A 22177-nucleotide genomic window follows, 5' to 3' on the forward strand; every position below is an offset into this window, starting at 1 on the left:
AAATTAGAATTCTTGCTCAGAGATTTCCAAATGTGAAGTGGGTTCCTTTGGAAAGTACTGTCTTCCCTGGCAGAGTACCTCCTGCACTATTGACGTGGAAAAGCAGGTGGGGTGACCAGGCTTCCGGGTTCTGGGGTTTGGAGGACATTGTCGATAGAACTCATTCTACCTCTGGAATTCTTTGGAATAAAAAAATAGCATTCTCTATCCTATATCTCTTTTCCTTCATATCATTTTCATGTCAATATGCTGTGTACAGTAACAAAATAATGTGCCCTTTCCTAAGTAGTAGAATTTCATACTTCATCTTAAAATATCTTTTGTTTAGTGAGTGTAAATCAAATTCAGTAGAAATGCATTAAAAAACAGTGTTTTGAAACAAGAAAATTAAGGAGCAGTTGCAGGCTTGTGTTCTATGGTGTGTTGTTTTCCATTACCATATACCTGGATTTAGACTATGTTCGATATGATGCTGATGCACTGAGTGTGTATTTTAAATGAGTAGAAGAGGTAGATATCATTAATCACCTGCATTCTATGTTTGAGTCCTGCTCAGGACTAGTAGCAAACAATGAAAAGATGACTCCCAGTTTGGCAATAAGAGGTTGAACATGGCCAGGAAAAATAATAAAAATTGAATCATAAATGAGTTTCTTTGCAGCTCAGAATGGCAGCTGACTTGTAATCTTTAGGGAAGTGTCTCCAAATTTCTTAAAAAATAACACCCTTGAATTTCTGGGGACATTGTGGTTGCAGCCTTGTCTTCGGATCTCCCAAATCTCCACATAAAAGCTGAGCTACTGGAACAAAATGAGAAAAAAAAAAAACATGGAAAACATTTACAACAAGAGGACAAGGAATCTTCTTGAATCCCAAAGAACCTCCACCAAAAACCATGGGACCTGAATAATAGCAGCCTCTATCTGTAAGGGAAATAATAGAAGGTAGCACTGGGGCCTCTCTCATAGACTTGAGTGCGAGTCCAGGATAACCTAGAGGTTTTCTTCAGAATGGGAACAGCAGTTCTGAGGACAGCAACTGAAACTAGGAGCTGAGTGCAGGGGGTTCCTGATAAGCTCTGAAGAAACTGGGACAGGGTAGCTTCTCTGAAGTGTTGAAAATCACCCTCCAGGAGAGGACTGCATGCTGAAAAACTGCAGGGGGTGAAATAAAAATTGAGCAGGATATGGACCTGACAGACAAGGACAGAACATACAGATAAAAGAGAAGAGCCAGGAAGTTTTGGAAAGCAGGCTAGCCTATATATTTTTTTAAATACTGCACAAAAATACTGAAGATGGAATTCTTTTTTTTTTTTTTAAGATTTTATTTATTTGAGAGAGAGAGAGAGAGTGAGTGAGAGAGAGCACAAGAGAGGAGAAGGTCAGAGGGAGAAGCAGACTCCCCACAGAGCTGGATGCGGGACTCAATCCCGGGACTCTGGGATCACCGTCTGAGTCGAAGGCAGTGGCTTAACCACCTGAGCCACCCAGGTGCCTGAAGATGGAATTGTTCAAGTAGTTCAGGGAAACTAATTTTAGGTAAAAAACTGAAAGTAACAGAAAAGTGTTGAGACTCAAATCCTGTACAGACTTTTTATGAAATTTAAAAAAGAAAATAAGTAGAATCATATTCCTATAGGTAATAAAAATATGCCATAAAGACATACTCATACAATAGATAAAAATGAAGTAAAAGACACTAATAATGATAGAAAATATGAAAGAATAACTTGACTTTGAATTTGAAAACACAGAAATTAAGCGAAAGAACTCAGGAAAATATTAGGTACAAAAGAAAAAAAATCAAGATTAAAGTAGAAGGAACACAAGAACTCAGGAAAATATTAGGTACAAAAGAAAAAAAATCAAGATTAAATTAGAAGGAACACAAGAGGGAATCAACACAGATAATTCTTCGTGAAAATAAAGAAAGTTGTAAAAATTGAAAAGCAGTGGAAAAATATATTTCAAACAAGAATTTGAGGAAAGCACCAAATGTTGAAAATGGTGGGGGGAAAAAAGCTTAAAACATGACCTACAGGAGTCTCCAAGGTATGAAACTAAAAAAGGGAAAAAAACCAAATACAGGAACAATAGGGTGTTTATAAAGTATGGAAACACAAACTAAAGTACATCATGTCATAAAAGACATTTTAAACAATATAGGTAAGGGGCGCCTGTGTGACTCAGTTAAGTGTCTGTCTTCAGCTCAGGTCATGGTCCTGGGGTCCTAGAATGGAGCCCAACATTGGGCTTCCTGCTCAGGGGGAACCTTCTCCCTTTCTGTCTGCCACCACCCCCAACCCCGTGTCAAATAAATAAATAAATAAAATCTTAAAAAAATAAAAACATTAAAAAATAGGTTAATATTGATTTAAATGTTAAAGCAAAATAATCAATGAATGCCCATGAAAGCAGTACCCATTCAAAAACCAGAATGTGTGTCCATCTGTGTGTTACTAACCTATGTCATCTTCCTGTTGCCTCCTGGGCAAAAGGAGCAGCTACACGGAATTTTGTGTTCATTTCCTTCCTTTCTCTGTGTGGTTTCCTCACATATTTGGTAGCCTAAGCAAGAGGTTGTTTAATTCATAAAGACATTTTAATATGTAAGAACATAATAATATCTGTTCGCAGACTTTTAAGATAGTCACTGTAATTGAAGAATATTTCCAGGGGTTAAAAGAAATGATTTGAAGCTATATATTGGAATAGCTTACCATGTACCCAAGAGTATTGACTCTAAAAAACAACACTAAGAGTAAAATTATTGGACTTTAAAGGAAAAAAAATATCCTTCAAATCTTTAGGCAAAAAGAACATAGAATTTATAAGGGAAATAATTTATATTATCAGACTTTTTTTTTTTTAAGATTTTTATTTATTTACTTGATAGAGAGAGATCACAAGTAGGCAGAGAGGCAGGCAGAGAGAGAGGGGGAAACAGGCTCCCTGCCGAGCAGAGAGCCCGATGTGGGGCTCGATCCCAGGACCCTGAGATCATGACCCGAGCCGAAGGCAGAGGCTTAAACCACTGAGCCACCCAGGCGCCCCTATATTATCAGACTTTTTTTCCCCAGGAGCCATGTGCCCAAAAAAGGGGGGGGGGCGGGGCATAACATTTTAAAGATACTCAAAGAAAGAAAACTAAGAATATTCATATGCACTAAACCTGACCTTAAAGTAAAAAAGGATACAAATTTTTAGTAATTATGCAAGAATTCAGTAATCTACTAAAGATTGAGCTTCAGATAACAAAATTGACTGTAAAGATATTGACCTAAAGACTGGTGGCAAGCCTCATTTATAGTGATATACATATAATATAACCAAATGAGAGTGGAAAGGAGAGTCTGAACAGTGGTAGTGTATTCTGACTGTGTAGATGCTTAGATACAGAACATTAAACATGGGGGTAGAATTGGGCCACAGAGTCAAAAAAATTTTTTTAAGTCATATTTGTGGTAAGATTGAAATAGTTATTCTGAGATTATTGTGTATGTAATACAGGATAACACAAATGAGTAATTATGGGTTCTTCTAATTCCATTAAACCTATGTCCTTGAGAATCAGAATTATTCTAAAAATTCCATACAGTAAAAACCACCATAAATAAAAGGTAAAGGTAAATACAAAACCTGTCAAAACCTTTCACACATTAATGAGAAAGAGGAAAACCCAGTAGAAAATTGTTGAAAGAATATTGTCAGGCATTTTGTAAATCAAGATACACAAATAATCAACAGTGTTAGTAATTAGCAAAATGCTTTCCCCCCCCTTGGCTTATCAAATTGGGAAAAAGTAAATCAAATGATAAAAATAATACCAAGTTTCTGAGTTTTTGTAAGAGAAACTGTCCATATGATGCATTTGACAACATTTATTCTTTTCCTTGAGATTTTCTTAAGTCATCCTATTAATAAAGCACTCATGGAAAGGGTTTATTTTCTACTTTACTTTTCTCCATAGCACTTTCACAAGTAATATGGATTTACTCATTTATTCTCTTTCCTAGGCAAGCTTCAAAAAGATGAGAACTTTTGTGTTTTATTCACTCCAATGACCCTAGACATTTCCTAGCAGTTAGTAGGAACTCAGTAAATACCTGTTCAGTGAATGAAATATAAAAGTGTTCTGAAATTATGCACATTTAAAATTTTTTCATTTCTAGGAATGAATCCTGAGGAAATAGGATCATGTACAGAGATTTAGCTGCAAGGATGTTTATTGAAGCAATATTCACACACCATAGGAAAATAATACAAATATCCAAATGCCGTAGTAGGTAACTCTTCCTTGACCATTGGACATATGATTGCCAGATTTCAAATGGTTGCAAAATATTGTGAACCATTTATTCATCCATGGACACTTGGGTTGCTTCCACATTTTAATTACTGTGAATAATGCTGCTATGAACACACATGTCCAAATACATCTTTGAGACCCCACTTTCACTTCTTTCGTGTATACACTCAGAAGTGGAATTGCTAGGTCACATGGAAATTCCATATGGATATCCATATGGTTTTCTAGGTGGCTGTATAATTTTACATTTCTGCCTATAGCGCATGAGTGTTCCAGTCTCTCCACATCCTTGCTAACACTTGTGGTTCTGTTTTCTGTTTTATTTTTTTTCTTTATAGTAACTATACTAATGAGTGTGAGGTGGCATCTCTTTGTGGTTTTGATTTGCATTTCACTTAATGATTAATGGTGAGCATCTTTTCATGTGCTTTGGAGAAATGTCTGTTCAAGTCCCTTGGGCCATTTTTAATTGTGTGGTTTTGTTCTTGAGTTTTTGGAGTTCTCTGTATATTCTGGATATTAATCCTATATCAGATAAATGATTTGCAAATATTTTCCCTATTCTGTGCATTGCCTTTTTACTTTATGAATTGTGTCTTTTGATGTACAAATTCGTAAAATTTTCATGAAGCCCAACTTGTCTATTTTTCTTTTGTTACCCATACCTTTGGTGTCCTATCCAAGAGATCATTGGCAAATCCAATATTGTGAAGCTTTTAGCCTATGATTTCTTCCACGAGTCTTATTGTTTGGGGTCTTACATTTAGGTCCATGATCCATTTTGTGTTAATTTTTGTATATGGTGTTACATAAGTTCAACTTCATTCTTTTGCATGTGGATATACAGTTTTCCCTACACTATCTGCAAGAAAATTGTCCTTTCCTCCCTTGAATGGTCTTGGCACTATATCAGAAATCATCTGATTGTAAATGTGAGAGTTTATTTCTAGGCTGTCTCTTCTATTAGTCTCTATGTCTATCTTTATACAAAAAGCACACTGTTTTGATTACTGCAGCTTTGTAATAAGTTTTGAAATCAGGAAGTGTGAGTCTTCTCTTTTGTTCTCTTTCAGGACTATTTTGGCTATTTGGGTTCCTTGAGATTCCATTTGAATTTTAGGATGGGTTTTTCTATTTCTACAGGTTCCTATTCCAATAGGAAATTCACTGAATCTATTGTTTGCTTTGAATTAATATTGATATTTTAACTATACTAAGTCTTCTAATCCATGAACCTGGGACATGTTTCCATTTATTTAAGTCTTTAATGTCTTTCAGAAATGTTTTGTAATTTCTAGTTAGTCTTAACAAGGAAGGAAATTCTGCAATATTCTTGACGTGGGTGAACCTTGAAGACATTACGCTAAGTGAAACAAGCTAGCCACAAAAAGACATGCACTGTGTGATTCCATTTATATGAGATACTTAGAGTAGTCAAAATCATAGAGACAGAAAGTAGAATGGTGCTTGCTAGGGCCTGGAGAGGAGGAGAGATGGGAAGTTAGTGTTTAATAGGTATAGAGTTTCAGTTTTATAAGAACAAAGAGTTATATGAATGAATGGTGGTGATGGCTGCTGGAATGTATTTAATGCCATTGAACTGTACAATTAAAAATAGTCAAGAAGGGGGCGGGGGTCACCTTCATGGCTCAGTCATTTAAGTGTCTGCCTTTGGCTTAGGTCATGATCTTAGGGTCCTGGGATGGAGCCCTACATCAGGGTCCCTACTCAGTGGGGAGTCTGCTTCTCCCTCTCCCTCTGTGATCTCTTTCATGCTCACTCTCTCCCAAATAAATAAATAAATAAATAACTTTAAAAAATGGTTGAGATGGTAAATTTCATGTGTATTTCATTTTATTTATTTTTAAAAGATTTTATTTATTATTTGACAGAGCAAGTGAGATCACAAGTAGGGAGAGAGGCAGGCAGGGGCTGGGGGAAGCAGACTCCCCGCTGAGCAGAGAGCCCAACTCAGGGCTTGATCCCAGGACCCCGGGATCATGACCTAAGCTGAATGCAGAGACTTTAAACCACTGAGCCACCCAGGCGCCCCTCATGTGTATTTTAATACAGTAAAAAAGAAAAAACCCATATGATCCCTTCTTATTTCTTAAAATGTATATTCATGCAAAAATGCTAAAGAATATATAAGCTAAAATTATTTCTGCATACTAATGTTATCATTGATTTTATTTCTTCTTTTGTGTCTGTTGATATTTAAATATTTTTTTCTGTAGAAATTGACTATTGCTGTACTAGTGGTTCTTAATAAAGAGATCTCAATTCAGAGGCATGCTTTTTAGTGTGAGAAGCCCTGATGTAAGCGATTACTGGATTTTGGCAATGAGGGCAACTTCCTTATATCATGTTTGCAATGATGCTGCTTGGGCTGTATGGACAGTCACAGCAAATGCTGGTCAAACTGTTTTAACATATAACCCGCACTTCATTGAAAATCTGTACAAAACAGAGTATGTTTCTGAACTGGGAATGATCATTTGTATGGATCTGAACTGTGAATGTGGTGATAATTCGTGGTAACTTAAGAAATAGTGGCTACTCAGCCTACTACGTGTCTTGATGTGTTTAAGAGCAAGTTGTAGGAAAGGTTCTGAGTGGCCCTGTACTGGAAGGCACTGACTGGGTTCTCAGGATGGACTTTCGCTCCATCTTCTGTAGGGCCTGGAGCTTGTCATTCAGATGAAGGAGAGAGCTAGTAATTGCTAGAGGGAGAAAAGGATAACTTTAACCATAATTTATCAAAAATAGTAGAGATAAATTCCCAAGAGGAAATAAGGTCTGAGAAGATTACAGGAAATATTAAATCAGTGGTTCTGTTTACGGTAGAAACGCCGACCAACTAATTCCAGCTGTTCCTCTGTGGGTTATAGAAGTGTCACAGGCCTGTTTACAGTTACTGCTTTGTAGACGTCAGCCCGGATCTTACAGAATCCCATTGCTTTGGTTTGGGTTGGTCAGACCTTATGAAATGTAGCCCTGTACCAAATTTTTGTTTCCAAAAATTTGTTTCCAAAAATTCTTCCCCTCTCCTTGCCAACATTTTGCCTTTTCAATAATATAAGTGTAGTTTTATCTATTTAATGTGACATATGTAGCACTGACTTGTACCACGCACTGTTACATATACCTTCCATTTAATTCCTCATGACAAACTTAATAAGTTAGATATACTTCGTAAGTCAACATGAAAAGCAAAAATCTTACAGGACAAGAATCATGACTTGTCTGCATTAAAATTAATAGCTTCTGGATGGAAAGGTAAATAAGGCTAAAAGACAAGCTGTAATCTAGAAGAAATCGAAACTGCATAAATCAGTAAAAAAAAGAAAAATGATCCAACTGAGAAATGTGCAAAAATACAAAAAGGAAAGAAAAGAAAAAGAAAACCCATCTAATAACCTTTAAGGTGGTGAATAGATGTTTAATTTCTCCAACTGCGAGAAATGCAACTTAATTTAAAGTAATCGTGAGATACCATTTTACCTCTACAAGACTGACAACACTTTAGTGTGATAACAAAAGTTGATGAGACTATGGAGCACGGAAAATCGGCACCAATCTCTTTGGAGAATAGTCTGGCAATATCTAATGCAACTGATGATGTGTCTACTTTACGACTCAGCAATTCTGCTTCTTCATATATATCTTAGGGAATCAGTCCTGTTGGAATAGACAGAGAAAAGTGTGAGGTTCCATTGAAGCATTGAAAGTAGCAGTAAGAGACTGGAAACAATGATAGACCACAAGCAGGAGGAAAGGTAAACTGTGGAATAGTCACACTGGAATGTGCCTGGTGGATAAAACACTTGAGCCAAATCCTTATGTATGAACACAGATAGATCTTAAAATTAAAATGTTCAATAAGAAAGCAAGTTCCGGTATTAAGTTTAAAAACCCACATGGGGGACGCCTGGATGGCTCAGTTGGTTAAGCAGCTGCCTTCGGCTCAGGTCATGATCCCAGGGTCCTGGGATCAAGTCCCACATCGGGCTCCTTGCTCGGCAGGGAGCCTGCTTCTCCCTCTGCCTCTGCCTGCCTCTTTGTCTGCCTGTGTTTGCTCGCTCTCTCTCCCTCTCTCTATGGCAAATAAATAAATAAATAAAATCTTAAAAAAAAAAAAAAAACCCACATGGTACCTCGTGTCTCTCATGGATTAATCCAAATAGATATATGCACATATGTAATAGGACAGTGTTTCTTTTGAAGAGAAGAAAAAGGACAATAAGGTAAAGGAGAGGTACAGAAGGGGCTTCACCTGTGTTGGTAACATTTTGTTTCTTAAAGATGTGAGGCAAATATGCTAAAATGTTAAGATTCTTATGATGTGGGTGGGTGACGGGACGAAAATATTTGTATTATTTTCTTTTTAATAGTTTTCCTGCACTTTTTGGTATGTTTGAAATATTTTACAAGAGTAAAATAAAAAATAAACTTAATAATTTAAGAACTAACTCTAGTGGATAATATTCCTGAATTCTCTTTTTGAAAAATCTTAGGGAAACATTGCTATAATATTGAAATAAACTCTTCTGAAAACTTTTATGTTATGTGGACAGCATATCTTTACAAAGTTATATTCAGTTCTTACTGTCTTCCAGTGTAATGTATTTTGCAATTCTCCATTGTTTTTGTTAAGGCTCTGCAAGATTTCTTTCTTCCTTCCTTCCTTCCTTCCTTCCTTCCTTCCTTTCTTTCTTTCTTTCTTTTTTCAAAATTACTTGGAGTATAAAGGCACAGTCTTTCGTAAATCAAGAAGGTGGCATGTGAAGAGAAGTTTGTCTCCACTATTCTGGAGAGTCACCCTTATGGGAAACCCACAAATGTATTTGTATTTATTTATGTAAGGGGATGGAACTGATGTATACAAATTTTTAAAAGAGTGTGGGTTCTGGATATATAAATATTGAAATTTATTTCCAGAAAACCGTGGTTGGCAAATCTACAACTCTACCATAGAAGCAGTATATAACAAGACCAGGTATACTTTTCTACTTATGCAAAAATGTGAACTTTTTGCAAATTGATTCATATTTCCAATTATATGAATAAATCATTGTGTGCATTGAAGATTGCTTTTACAACATAAAGTTGTATTTCAATGTTAGTTAAGTTACATTTGGATTTTCATATAAAACCTCTCTGAAAATACAACTAACTAGAACCTCAAAATAACTTACATTTTTGAGTCCTGAATTTTTATGTGGAGGAATGATTGAGGGGATTCAGAGATTTAAAGTCTTGTCACAGAGTCTGTGCATATAGTTTATCCTTGAAATACTTTTCTGTTCTGACCCAAAAGTGGGGAAAGATTCATGAAACCAAGAAGGATATGATTTTACTTTTGCCACAAATCTTGCCATACTCTCTGCTCAAGAAACTCTGAAAATCATGGAAGAAAGTGTCTTTGAGTATCTCACAAAGTCTAGTGGGTGGTAAGGATAAAGGGTAAAGGCTCCAAGTTGCTGTCACTGACTTTTAAATCACCAGATTTTGTCCCAGGGGCGCCTAAGTGTCTCTTAGGGAAATGGGACCTTACCTAGTTGTGAACACAGCATGACTCCCAGTAGGCATTATCACCAACAGGAATTGAGACTCTGGGCTTCCTCTGAACCACAGGATGAGACCAAAAAAAGGCAAGATATAACCTCCGTGGCTTCTCTACAAACTATATTGATGTTGGTACTTCTTTAAACTATTTCAGCTCTCCAGGTTACTAGCCTGGTGAAATATGTTTGCTTTATTACTCCATGCTTAGTCTGAAATTTCTGCATTTTCACTAGCTACTCTGGGATTTCCATGTGTAGTGAAGACCAGTGGAGATTCCTGATACTGGTGTCTTCACCAGTCCCCAAGAAGCTTCAGTACAAACAGTGATACTTTGTAGAAAAAGAAATAACGAGTAGCAAGTATATACACTTTAGAAGTCCCAGAGACTTTGACTTTTTAATATTTAAATTAAAAATAATTTTTGACTGAGATATACAGTGACCATTGAACACTGTGGCAGTCAGTGATGCCCAGACCCCCACACAGTTGAAATCTGTGTATAACTTTTGACTACCCCCAAATTTAACTAGTAATAGCCTACTGTTGACTAGAAACCTTACTCATAATGTAAACAGTTCATTAATGCATTTTGCATGTTATATATATTATATACTGTATTCTTACAATAAAATAAGCTAGAGAAAAGAGAATGTTATTAAGAAAATCATAATGAGTGGCACCTCGATGGCTCAGTCATTAAGCCTCTGCCTTCGGCGCAGGTCATGACCCCAGGATCCTAGGATGGAGCCCCACCTTGGGCTCCTTGCTCAGCAGGGAGCCTGCTTCTCCCTCTCCCACTTCCTCTGCTTGTGTTCCCTCTCTTACTGTTTCTCTTTGTCAAATAAATAAATAAAATCTTTAAAAAAAGAAAACATAAGGAAGAGAAAATACTTTTACTGTATTGTATTTACTGAAAAAAATTTGTGTGTAAGTAGGCCCACACAGTTCAAACCAATGCTGTTTAAGGGTTAACTGTAATTGATGTATAACATTATATTAGTTTTAGGTGCACATCATAATGATTTGACATGTGTATGCTTATACTTTTATAACCCTAGAATATCTTGAGAGTTGATCAGCAATAAATAAGGTCTGCTATATGAATTGTTAAAATTCCTTCCCTGGACTTTCAATTTTAGACATATTTTATTATTGTATTTATTTTTAGTGTGAGTGACACTACTACTAAGTGAAATAGCAGTTATTGTGTGCTCCCTATATGCTGGTGCTGTGTTAAGCAATCTATAACTATAATTTTCTTACATCGGATGAGAAAATTGGAGCTCGGAGAAGTTAAAAAACTTACCCAACATCACAAAGCTAGGTGAGGTTAGGAAATATATTTCATTTATTGATTTATTTGTTGATTATCTTTCATAAATGGCAGCAGTGCATAGTGAGATGAGCTCTGAGCCTGGGATACAAAGACCGAAGTATGAGTCTCAATTACGCTTTAATTTTTTCATCTTCGAAATAGGGGTAGCTTGTCCTTTCTCATAATATTCTTAAAAAGATCAGACTGGAATATGGTGGTCAATATTATGAGACGTTATAGGACCATAGAACTGATCAATGGTCAGTGGGAAAGAAATTGGGAATATGGAAGCCTAGGCGACTCACTCGGTACAGGGTTAACTTCCTTCTGTCCCCCAGCTCTGATTTGCCATGATAAGGGTGGCACTATGTGCTGGACTTAACTGGGTTGATGCCGACTTCTAGCTGGTCTACCCTATTGAATGAGCACAGAGAAAGACCAGTTCAAGATCCCACCAGCTGATAGATTTGAGCTGGTAGCTTTCTCTAACATATACCTCCCTACTTGACTTTTCTATGCTTTGATTTCTTTAGTCATCAAAATCATAAAACTCATCTTACAGGATCATGATACTAGAAATAATATGTGCATAGTATTTCCTGTGGTGTCTGGTACATAAAGTGTTCTCAGTTAAGACTAAAGTCAAGAGGCTAGGCTTCAATTACTCCTTTTTCAGCTTTCTGTGGGACTGGTCTTTGGCAGCACATAACTCACAGAGCTTTGTCTGGTCTGTTCTCCTGGATTTTGCTACTTAGAATCAAGCAGTGGAAAGTGATGGTTAACACTTGGGCTTAGAACCCAAGATAGACTTCCAGTTTGACTACTTAATGTTGATGTGACTTAAAAAGGTTACTTAAAGTCTCTTAACCTTGGTTTACTCATGTTTCAAATGAGCATAATAATGATACCTATCTCACAGGATTGTTGTGAGAATTAAGCTTTGATTTGAAAAATTGTGAATGTTATTAACTGATATTTTTATTTATTTATTTATTTTTATTAAGGTCATATGGGTGGGAGGTGCTGGGGCTGTGACTCAAACCCAGATCTATCTACATCTCCTGCCTTTTCTACTCTATACACTTCCTGTGTTTGAATATTTACAGTAAGTGAGTTGCCAGTATGCTCCTTATTATTAGAAATATTTTCAATGCACTTAATAGGATGGTTTTGTAGAACACAGAAAATAATAATTTATTGATTTGAGAGAGACAGAGTGCACAAGTCGGGGAAGGGACAGAGGGAGAGAATATCCAACCAGACTCCCACTGAACACGGAAACCAATGCTAGGCTGAGCCATGTGATCAGGACCTGAGCTGAAACCAGGAGTCAGGTGCATAATCGACTGAGCCACCCAAGTGCCCTAAACAATAGATAATTTTTAAGGTCTTTAGAGTTCCTAAGATCTTATAATTTTCTGGATAACATAGTCCCTACATTGAAATATTATGTTTGTAAGTTAGTTCTTGGGAACTTGAAATTTATTTTTGATAAGACATGAAAAATTTAGAGACTGGGTAGAAGAAGAAAGAAAAGAAAAGAAGGAAAAGAGAAGATACTGTGGTATTGATTTAAAATGAAGACCGTCAAATTGTCTTCCTTCTCCTAGCCACAATGTCTAAATAAACCTAGACTCAGGAAGATTTTGGGATAAAGTAATCCACCCCACTAATTCAAGGAAATATGACTGAGACCCTCTAATTATGACCAATTAGTTGTATATTCCTTCAGCAAGTACTGAGTGCCAACTGTCTTCTAAGTTATGGGTGTATAGCAGTGAGGAAACAGTCTGTTTCTCTAGTGTGAAAGAAGATAGTTATCCTTGGGAAAGAGACAGTTGGACAGATTTGAGACATAACTAAAATTCGTTTTACTGAAAGGAGGAAAATAGGAGGCAATAAGTTTTATTTTTTTAATTTAATTTTATTTACATTACCTTAATTAACATACAGTGTATTATTAGTTTCAGAGGTAGAGTTCAGTGATTCATCTGTTGTGTATAGCTTATAACCTTATATAACTTATACCTTATACCTATAACTTATAACCCAGTGCTCATTATCTCACATGCCCTCCTTAACGCCCATCACTCAGTTATTCCATCTCCCATCCCCTTCCCCTCCAGAAACCTTCAGTTTGTTTCCTATGATTAAAAGTATCTCTTGGTTTGTCTCTCTCTCTCTCTCTGATTTTGTCTTATTTTATTTTCCTCTTCCTTTCTCTATGCTCCTCTGTTTTGTTTCTTAAATTCCACATATTAGTGAGAGGATATGATAATTGTCTTTCTCTGATTGACTTATTTCGCTAAGCATAATATCCTCTAGTTGCATCCATGTCATTACAAATGGCAGTATTTCATTTTTTGATGGCTGCATAGTATTCCATTATATATACATACCACATCTTCTTTATCCATTCATCTGTTGATGGACATCTGGGCTCTTTCCATAGCTTGGCTATTGTGGACATTGCTGCTATAAACATTGGTATGCAGGTGCTCCTTTGGATCACTACATTTGTATCTTTGGGGTAGATACTTAATAATGCAATTCCTGGGTCATAGGGTAGCTCTATTTTTAACTTTTTGAGGAACCTCCATGCTGTTTTCCTGAGTGGCTGCACCAGCTTGCATTCCCACCAACAGTTCTCCTTCCTCTGCATCCTCGTCAACATCTGTCGTTTCCTGAATTGTTAAATTTAGCCATTCTGACTGGTGTGAAGTGGTATCTCATTGTAGTTTTGATTTGTATTTCCCTGATGCCGAGTGATTTTGAGCATCTTTTTAAGTGTCTGTTGGCCATCTGGATGTCTTCTTTGGAAAAATGTCTATTCATGTATTCTGTCCATTTCTTGACTGGATTGTTCTTTGGGTGTTGAGTTTGATAAGTTCTTTATAGATTTTGGATACTAGTCCTTTATCTGACATGTCATTTGCAAATAATCTTTTCCCATTCTGTAGGTTGTATTTGGTTTGTGGACTGTTTCCTTTGCTTTGCAAAAGCTTTTTATCTTGATGAAGTCCCAATAGTTCATTTTTGCCCTTGTTTCCCTTGGGAGGCAATAAGTTTTAATCAACTGTTGCTATAGTTCAAGTGTGAAGAATCAAGGGACTTGAATTGTGGTAGGAACAGTGGGACTAGATAAATAAAACCTAACTGTTGAAAAGTTGATTCTACAGGCCAATGATGTGTAAATTACAGGAGGTGATGAAAAGAAAGAGTTCCCAATTTAGCCAAGAGTGTGAATTCAGGCAAGGGAGAAATACAAGGTTTATGGGGGAAATGGAAGTCTTAGTCATCTATGGGCATGTCGTATTTATGAGGGTGATAGCGAATCTAAGTAGAAGTACCCCTTGGTAGCTAGGAAGAGGGACTTGGGGAAGGTTAGGGCTGAAAATAGATTTGGGTATCATCTGCATGGAGATGACAGGATTACTGAGATGAGTAAAAGAGAACCAAGGTAATTGAGACTAGAAGAAAAAGGAAAAATAATTAATAAAAGAAACAGAAATGGCCACAGAGGTATTAAAAATCCAATAAGTACAATAGCATAGGATATAAAGATAAGATAGTCAACAGGATCAAATGCACAGAGAACATATAGGATGAGGACTATGAAAAGAATATTGGGGAATGGTCCCTGAAGACCCTTAGTGATCGGGCAAGAAAAGGTGTTGGTGTACAAGTCAAATTTCAGAGCCTCAGGCAGTCATGGCAGGCTGGAAATGGAAAATAGGATAGGAACAAAAGAGCTAAGAATGTCCAGAAAGCTTTTTTTAATGAAAAATTGTTATTATTATTTGAAAGATTTTATTTATTTATTTGAGATAAAGAGAGAACGAGCAGGGTAAATGGCAGAAGGAGAAGCAGAGTCCCCAGCAAGGAGAGAGCCCAATGTGGAGCTCAGTTTTGGGACCCTGGGATCATGACCTGAGCAGAAGGCAGATGCTTAACTGACTGAGCCACCCAGGTGCCCCCAAGACTTGTTTATTATTGACAATAACATGGAAGGTATTGATAGAAGGGGAGATTTAAAGATGCATCAGAGGAGAGAGTCATTTGCCTCCTGTCAAGTTTTTTTGCCTGTTATCTCATGTGGATTCTTCCATTCCCTGTATTAACACTGATTATGTTAGCCCCCCACTGAAAGACCTCTCTGGGTGTCTCATGGCCAGTGGCAAAGCAATAGCCTTAGCATAGCAGACAAGATGCCTTGCACTCTTGTTCTAACCTTCTTTTCCCATTTTATCCTTTGCCACTCAGGGCACAGGAGATTTCAGAATTTTTCCAGGTTGGGTCTTTGTACACATTGCTCTCTCTGGAAAGCCCTTCTTTCCATTTCCCCCATGAAAAATGCTAACTTATCCCACAGCCAGCTGGCTCAAATGTCACCTGGCTTTTGAACTCTTTCCTGACTCCCCAGGCCCAGTTCAGGTCTCCTCTTTGGTACTTCAGCTGTAGGCTGGACACTCATTTTTGTCTCGGCGTCTTGCACCGCAAATCATCAATTCCCTTAGCAGTGTTCTCCATTAGACTGTATGATCTTTGACAACACGGGTGTTTTTATTTTTGTAATCCCCATGTCTGGGACAAAACAAACTCTTTCAAAAAGCATCAGGAATGAAAGAGTATTAGTGTAAGGAGATGTATCTTGAGCTATAGAGGATGGAAGTGCTAAGTGAAATAAGCCAGACACAGAAATACAAATACTGCATTGATCTCACTGCTGTATGGACTCTAAAAAGTCAAACTCACAGAACCGGACTGTTGAATGGTGGTTGTCCAGCACTAGGGTGTGGGGGAAATGGTGAGAAACTGAGCATAGGGTACCAGCTTTCAGTTATAAGATGAAAAAATTCTGAGAATCAGTCACTGGAGGTAATGCCATATTTCATACTTAAATGTTCTTAAGTAGATCTTAAATGTTACCACACACACACACACACACACACACACACACACACACACGGTAACCATGAGGTGAAGGATGTGTAAATTAATTTGATTGTGGTAATCATTTCATGATGTGTATTGTATTAAATCACTGCACTGCACAGCACTGCACTCTAAAAAACCATGTTGTACAAAGTAAATATATACAATTTTTATTGGCCTGTCATGCCTCAAAAAAGTATGGTGAGGGGAGGAAGCTTTATGAATTTGAGTGAGTTAATTTCTCTGAACCTGAATTTCTTCTTGGTCATATGAGAGTAATACTTACCCTACAATGTGCTCGTGAGGAGAAAAGTTACAAGACATGGTAACCTGCTTTTAGTAATCATTAATGTTAGAATTATCTCCAACTCTACCTTCACAACCTCTATCTCTTAGTTTCTCTCTTGGATTTGGCTGCAGCTTTAATCCATTCTCTAAAGAGAAGTTTTTTGTTTGTTCTTTAGGTAACATTTTGATGCTAAGAAATTTAAAATCAGGTCCTTCTTCACGTACTAATGGTGCATCTTCCTAAATGAGTCACTTGGCAGGAAGTGAATTCAGCAAAAATCTAAAATTGAATATATGGGTTGATTTAGCAAGTTCACAATGAAGTCTGACTTGTTTTAAGAGTTTTCCAAGTAACTTCCCAGAGGAGGCCGAAGCTTTGAGGCTTCCTACACTACATGGAAGGACACCCTTCCTGTCTTATCCTCAGTACTGTTTTGCCCTAAGTGATTTAGAGCAGCTCTTTCCATTTATTTTTTTTAAGCAGCATTTTTGTGGTTAATAAAAACATGCACTTTCAGCTTTTTTGCATAGATAAAGGAAAAGATTCCACATCAGATTTAGATCGAGAGATAGATTTTCAGAAGAAAATGATGGATGTGTCCTCTGGGAGCAGCAGAATGCCGCAATGTTCTGTCTCTGGCCGCCGAGTTGAAGGCATTTATGAACACTTCCACACCCACGCCCACGCACATCCACAAACAGTGGTCACCACTGCAGCTCCAGACATTGTCTCGCTCCCCAGTCTCATTTCCAAAGTGCATCCGTTGTTTTCCATAACATGAAATAAATCCCCCTCTCTTGCCCAGTGGTGAAAAGCTTATATAAATACTAAAACTTCAACTATTCCCCTGAGTGTCCTTTGGCAGGCCTGCAGCTATGGGTTTGTTGGGATCTTGACACGCATTTTCTGTGCAGATCTTTGAGGCCACTTGGGTGAGTCTGGTGGTGATAAATTCACTTGTCTTGAAAATTTATCAGGTTAGCCACGATAATGCTCTGCTTATGGAAACTTAAATGATTGACACCCAGATTGAAAGGGCTCCAGGTTCAAAGTATCTCTTTTATTCTTTCAGCATATATCATTCTGGTGATATATATGTCGTAGGAAGTCTTGGCCAGGAGATGATTTTAACAGTCCTTAAAAAAAAAAAAAAAAAAAGGTTGTGAAGAATCGATTAATATAAGACATTTCATCTTGCATGGTGGTGTTCCCATAAGAGAATGCTTTTCAGTATGTAGAGGTGAAGTATTTGATTGTGTACAAAGTAGGCATAGTTAACATTACCGCCTGTAATTAAAATGGACAATGGAAAATCTTTATTCATCAAAATGGTGAGATTAGAAAAGTATCCTCAAAGTACTGATATTGCTTCCACCCTTGTTGTAAACGGTGGAAGAAATAGTGCATTCTCCATTATAATTTCCCGTGGCATCTGCAAACCTAAGATTAATTCTAGTTATGTCTACGATTGCTGAGTAGAAGTCTGTGAATACTATTTCTACTATATTTCCACTTGCCCGCCCATAGTAGTGAAGCCTTCTGCTTGCTGCCAATAGTCTATTTTACCTAATGTTTTTAAAAAAATCTCTTTTCACTTAGATTATTACTTAAATAGAAATAGTTTGCTATTTTAAAAATTAATGATTCTATATTCTTCGTATATTACAAGTTATGACTGTTGAGTTGTCTTTGAGGATCCAAGATTTTACTTCTGTTCCACTGTTTTAACAAGAGGAGATATAAAACGGTGAATCTCATCAATGAATTAGGTCCCCCTTCCTTGAGACCTAAGAGAGAAAACAAAGTCACTCAAATAAGCTTTTTATCTGTGAAGTTTAATGTAAATTACAGAAAAAAAACAAAACAGAGGAAAAGGACTTGGCTGGATTTGAGTGTTGCTGTCTAAACAGATATATCCGTCTTCACATGCCTAGATTTGTTCTGATTAGTAAGTAGTATTGCAAATAAGTAGCTAAAGTTGTGTTGTGGCTGTTAATTCTGGTATATTTTAAATATAATGGAGGTAGAACATATATATTTCTCTTTTTTAAATTAAAGACTGTCTATTTGAGAGAGAGAGAGAGGTAGAGTGAGAGCAGACTCCTTCCTGAGTGGTGGGGCTTGATCCCAGGACCCTGAGATCATGACTTGAACTGAAATCAAGAGTTGGACGCTTAACTGACTGAGCCACCCAGGCACCCCAAACATATAGCTTTCTTTTAAAACTACATTTGTTTTTGTTTTGAGAAATTTACCTTAAGCTGATGTACTACTATGCGTGAGACCTAAAAAACACTTTGCACAATGACATCCCCTCCCAATTGCAACTATATTATTGTATTTATAAAGTGCTCAATACCACAGCATTTAAGCTCAGTTTTAAAACCCCACACAATCTGTGTCTTCTGCAAGGGATCCTCTGTCAGAAAGCACACAGAGTCAGAAATAGGAAGGATTATTTCTCTAATGGTAGACCTTCCAACAATGGGAGCCGGGTGGCTATTCTTAACCACTCCTGGGCAAGTCAAGTTGTTTCCATTAGGCAACATCCTCAAAACTAGGAACAAAGAAAAGCCAAGGAACATATTCTTGTCATTACTGGTTGCTTCAAAAGAGAAAAACTGTTGTACCTTCTTTGTAAAAAATGCCTCTTTTTTGGGTCTGTTCCTAGGTTTGAAGAAGAAATGACCAGCAAATGGTTATACCTCTTCGATGGCAGTGGGGTTGCATATGGCCCAATCAACGACATGAAGAACGTATTTGCAGAACCCCAGGTTTGGTTTTTGAACTTTTTGGTACATGGAAGTTGAAAACACAAGAAATTGCCTCTCTTTATCCAGTTTGATTCACATAAATACACGTGAGCCATTGGCCACGGGCTTCCTTCACATAATGTGATTTTTGATGGTGGCATTAGATTGTGAGTCAGAATCACACTGGTTGTCTACAGTCATATCCATCAGATCTAACGTATTTCTGCAGCAGTTTCTACATAAAGTTTGCAAGTTCAAGACATTTGTGTCTCCTGAAAAATCAGAAATGTAGACAATTGAGAGATTGGGCTCAGGCCCTCAGAGAACATTCTGTGCAGAAGGAAGTATGACAACTTTTACAGTTGTTATTTAGTTTGTATAGTTTTTGTTAGAGCCCACATCTCACCAGATTGCTATCTTAAAGTGTCCAAAGCAAGTCAGAGTTAACTTTGCAAATGGGAGGCTTTTATATATTTTGATTAATAAAGTACATTATTTGTGAAGAATCAATCATACTTCAATAGAGGTTTGTACTGTACAATTCTAATAGACTACTTCTTGGGCCCTACGAATAAGGATCACCTGAAAGAAAAAATGAGTTTTTTTCTGTAACATTGTTCAAATTATTATTTTTAGATGCTATCAAAAAATTTTTGATTTATTACTTTAATTAGTATCACTGCAAGAAATTTACTGTTTCTCAGAGTCACATATTAATCCCAAAAGGTAGAGGAACCCCATTTTTCTATGAAGCTTTCACTATGATTGTTCACATATCTTAGCAGCTTCCAACTCTTCAAAATTATAGGCCTGAAAAGATTCTTTATATTGTAACCGAGTTTTCTTTGAAATGAAGTACTGAAAATGGAAGATGATTTTTCTGAGGAGAACTTTGTTGAAAACTGACCTAACTCTTTAACTTTGGTACCTATCTTCTACACAAGTATCTGCTGCAAGGACAATTGACATGTATTTAATTCAAGGTTGACAATATTTACTGGAGAAAAAAAATGAATGGATTCAGAAATTCTGCTTAGTGTTTTCTTCCTGCCAAGATCCTGAATGTGGCAAGGCTTTGTCCAGAATAAAACAATGGCCAATAAGTATTTGAGATAAGGGGGCCCGCTGGATACGCTGGATATGTAGTGAGTTTATGTGACCAGGTCCTCGCTGCATCAGCGGGCTAATGTCTGTAGCCTCCTTGCCCCGAGGCTACAGTGCGCATGCTCTGAAATGTACCAGACCCCGAGGACCAGTGTTCTCACATTGTAGCTTCGAATGAGGCCAAGCTTTGACTCGAAGTTGTTGTGGGGGAAGGGGTGGATTTTACTATTATTTTCCTGCTGAAAAGTGGTACCAGCTGTTTAGGATTTGGCGTTTAACTCTATTTGAGGGCAGCTTTCTCTAGAGATCATTGCTGAGAGTTTTATCATCGGCATTTCCATCATTCAATCTGTGTTTCTTCAGGCACAAAGACACCAAGGTAAAGAACGTTATTTTAAAAATCTCTGAGTATCTTCTAACATTGCCTATTGTCTAGGTTTTGATGAACAAGGAACCAAGGTTCCACCCTTCAAGTTGTTCATTTTATGGGCTGCTTCAGATTGAATATAGGATAGTTAGGATTTTCATTCCCACTTTCCCCTTGGAGTTTGGTTCATTACTTTAATCATTCTATGGCAACTCTTGGACCCTTAGTAGTTTCTAATATTGGTCTATGGCATATTTTTAGCACTTCAGTCATTTTTCAAATGGAAAAGATTGCTATTACCTCAGCCAGGATACTGGCTTTTGCTACTACCCCTGGAGTCTCTGAAAATTGCCTTCTTATCCACCAAAAAGTAGATTCTAACTGTTACCATTCTAACATCAAAAATTCTTAATCATCCAGTGATAATTACTGACAGTTGTACCCAAGCTCCAAGAGTAGAGTTGGTCTCTTTAATATATAATCTCATTCTTTGCAGTTTAAAATACCAAACGTGCACATAAAGCTTACCTGGAATTTTAGAAAGACTAGAGAGCAATGTAGTATTGTTACATTTTAAAAATTAACACGGATGACTCTGGCCATTGTGTGTAGAATTGTTTGTCCCAAGAGGTAAGGACACTTGGCTCTTTTAAAAAGAACTCCTTATCATTTTGAATATTGGAAGGAATGTAAAGCGCAAAAAAATCAGGGAATTATGTTTTAGGACTACTTAAAAAAATTCATTTGCCAAAACTTTGCTGTACTTACGTACCAAGTGTTAGGGATTTAGCATGACTTTAGTAATTCTCTTCCTTTATGAAAAAATAAATTTAAAATCGACTTAGATAGCAGATACAGAGTAAATGCTGTTGATGTATGAATCAGTGAATGAATGAGTTGGTTAACTTGCCAAGTATAGGTTTTCCAAATGAGGGAGAGGCTATTGTGCTTCCAGTGGTGGGGCTGACAACCTCTTTGTATAGCCTTTATTTGGAAAACCTGTGTTGAAAAGCACTGCATCATGGTTAAGACCCTGGAGTGCTAGCTCTCGGGCAGTTTTATAAACTTACTGGGCTTCAGTTTTCTCAACTATAAAGTGATGTAATAGGATCTTTTTTCTATACTGTCCTGTTACGTGAGATAATGTTTATCAAGGGCAGCAGGGTTTGCCAGAGGTAAAGGTGCAAGACACGGTATTAGCTCCGGTTATGATCGTACCCTTATTTACTGTAATATTTTGGTTAAAAACAAAACAAAACAAAAAAAAAACCTTCTTTGGTGGATACCTTTGCTAAAGGTTATGTTTTTGTTTAAAAAACTCCTTTGTTTGGTGGCTACAAAGAAATTCAGTGCGGCAGTGGGGCCGGGGATCCCTGGCTTACAAATCAAGCTGTAATAATTCTTTTAAAAAAAGGCATCCGCGCGCTCTGTGCCAAGAACTCCTCAGCCCTTCATCATTCCTGATTGCTGCAACCCTCTTATTTTTGTTTTCCGTAAAAGTGTCCTTTCCGTTTAAGGTGTCCTCCCTTGTTTTT

At 37.1% G+C, this 22177-nt stretch overlaps 1 protein-coding gene across 3 annotated transcripts in view; it reads left to right on the forward strand.

Annotated features, from left to right (window-relative positions):
- The window catches only part of SUGCT (succinyl-CoA:glutarate-CoA transferase), an 827195-nt gene that overhangs the window by 398619 nt on the left and 406399 nt on the right, over positions 1-22177 (forward strand). For all 3 annotated transcript variants that reach the window (XM_044245656.1, XM_044245658.1, XM_044245657.1), the window contains exon 12: positions 19090-19192. In XM_044245656.1, the coding sequence (XP_044101591.1) occupies positions 19090-19192 (103 nt within the window). The remainder of the gene's footprint in view (positions 1-19089; positions 19193-22177) is intronic.

This window comes from Neovison vison, chromosome 4 (assembly GCF_020171115.1).
Source record: "Neovison vison isolate M4711 chromosome 4, ASM_NN_V1, whole genome shotgun sequence".
In the NCBI taxonomy this organism is placed as follows: domain Eukaryota; kingdom Metazoa; phylum Chordata; class Mammalia; order Carnivora; family Mustelidae; genus Neogale; species Neogale vison.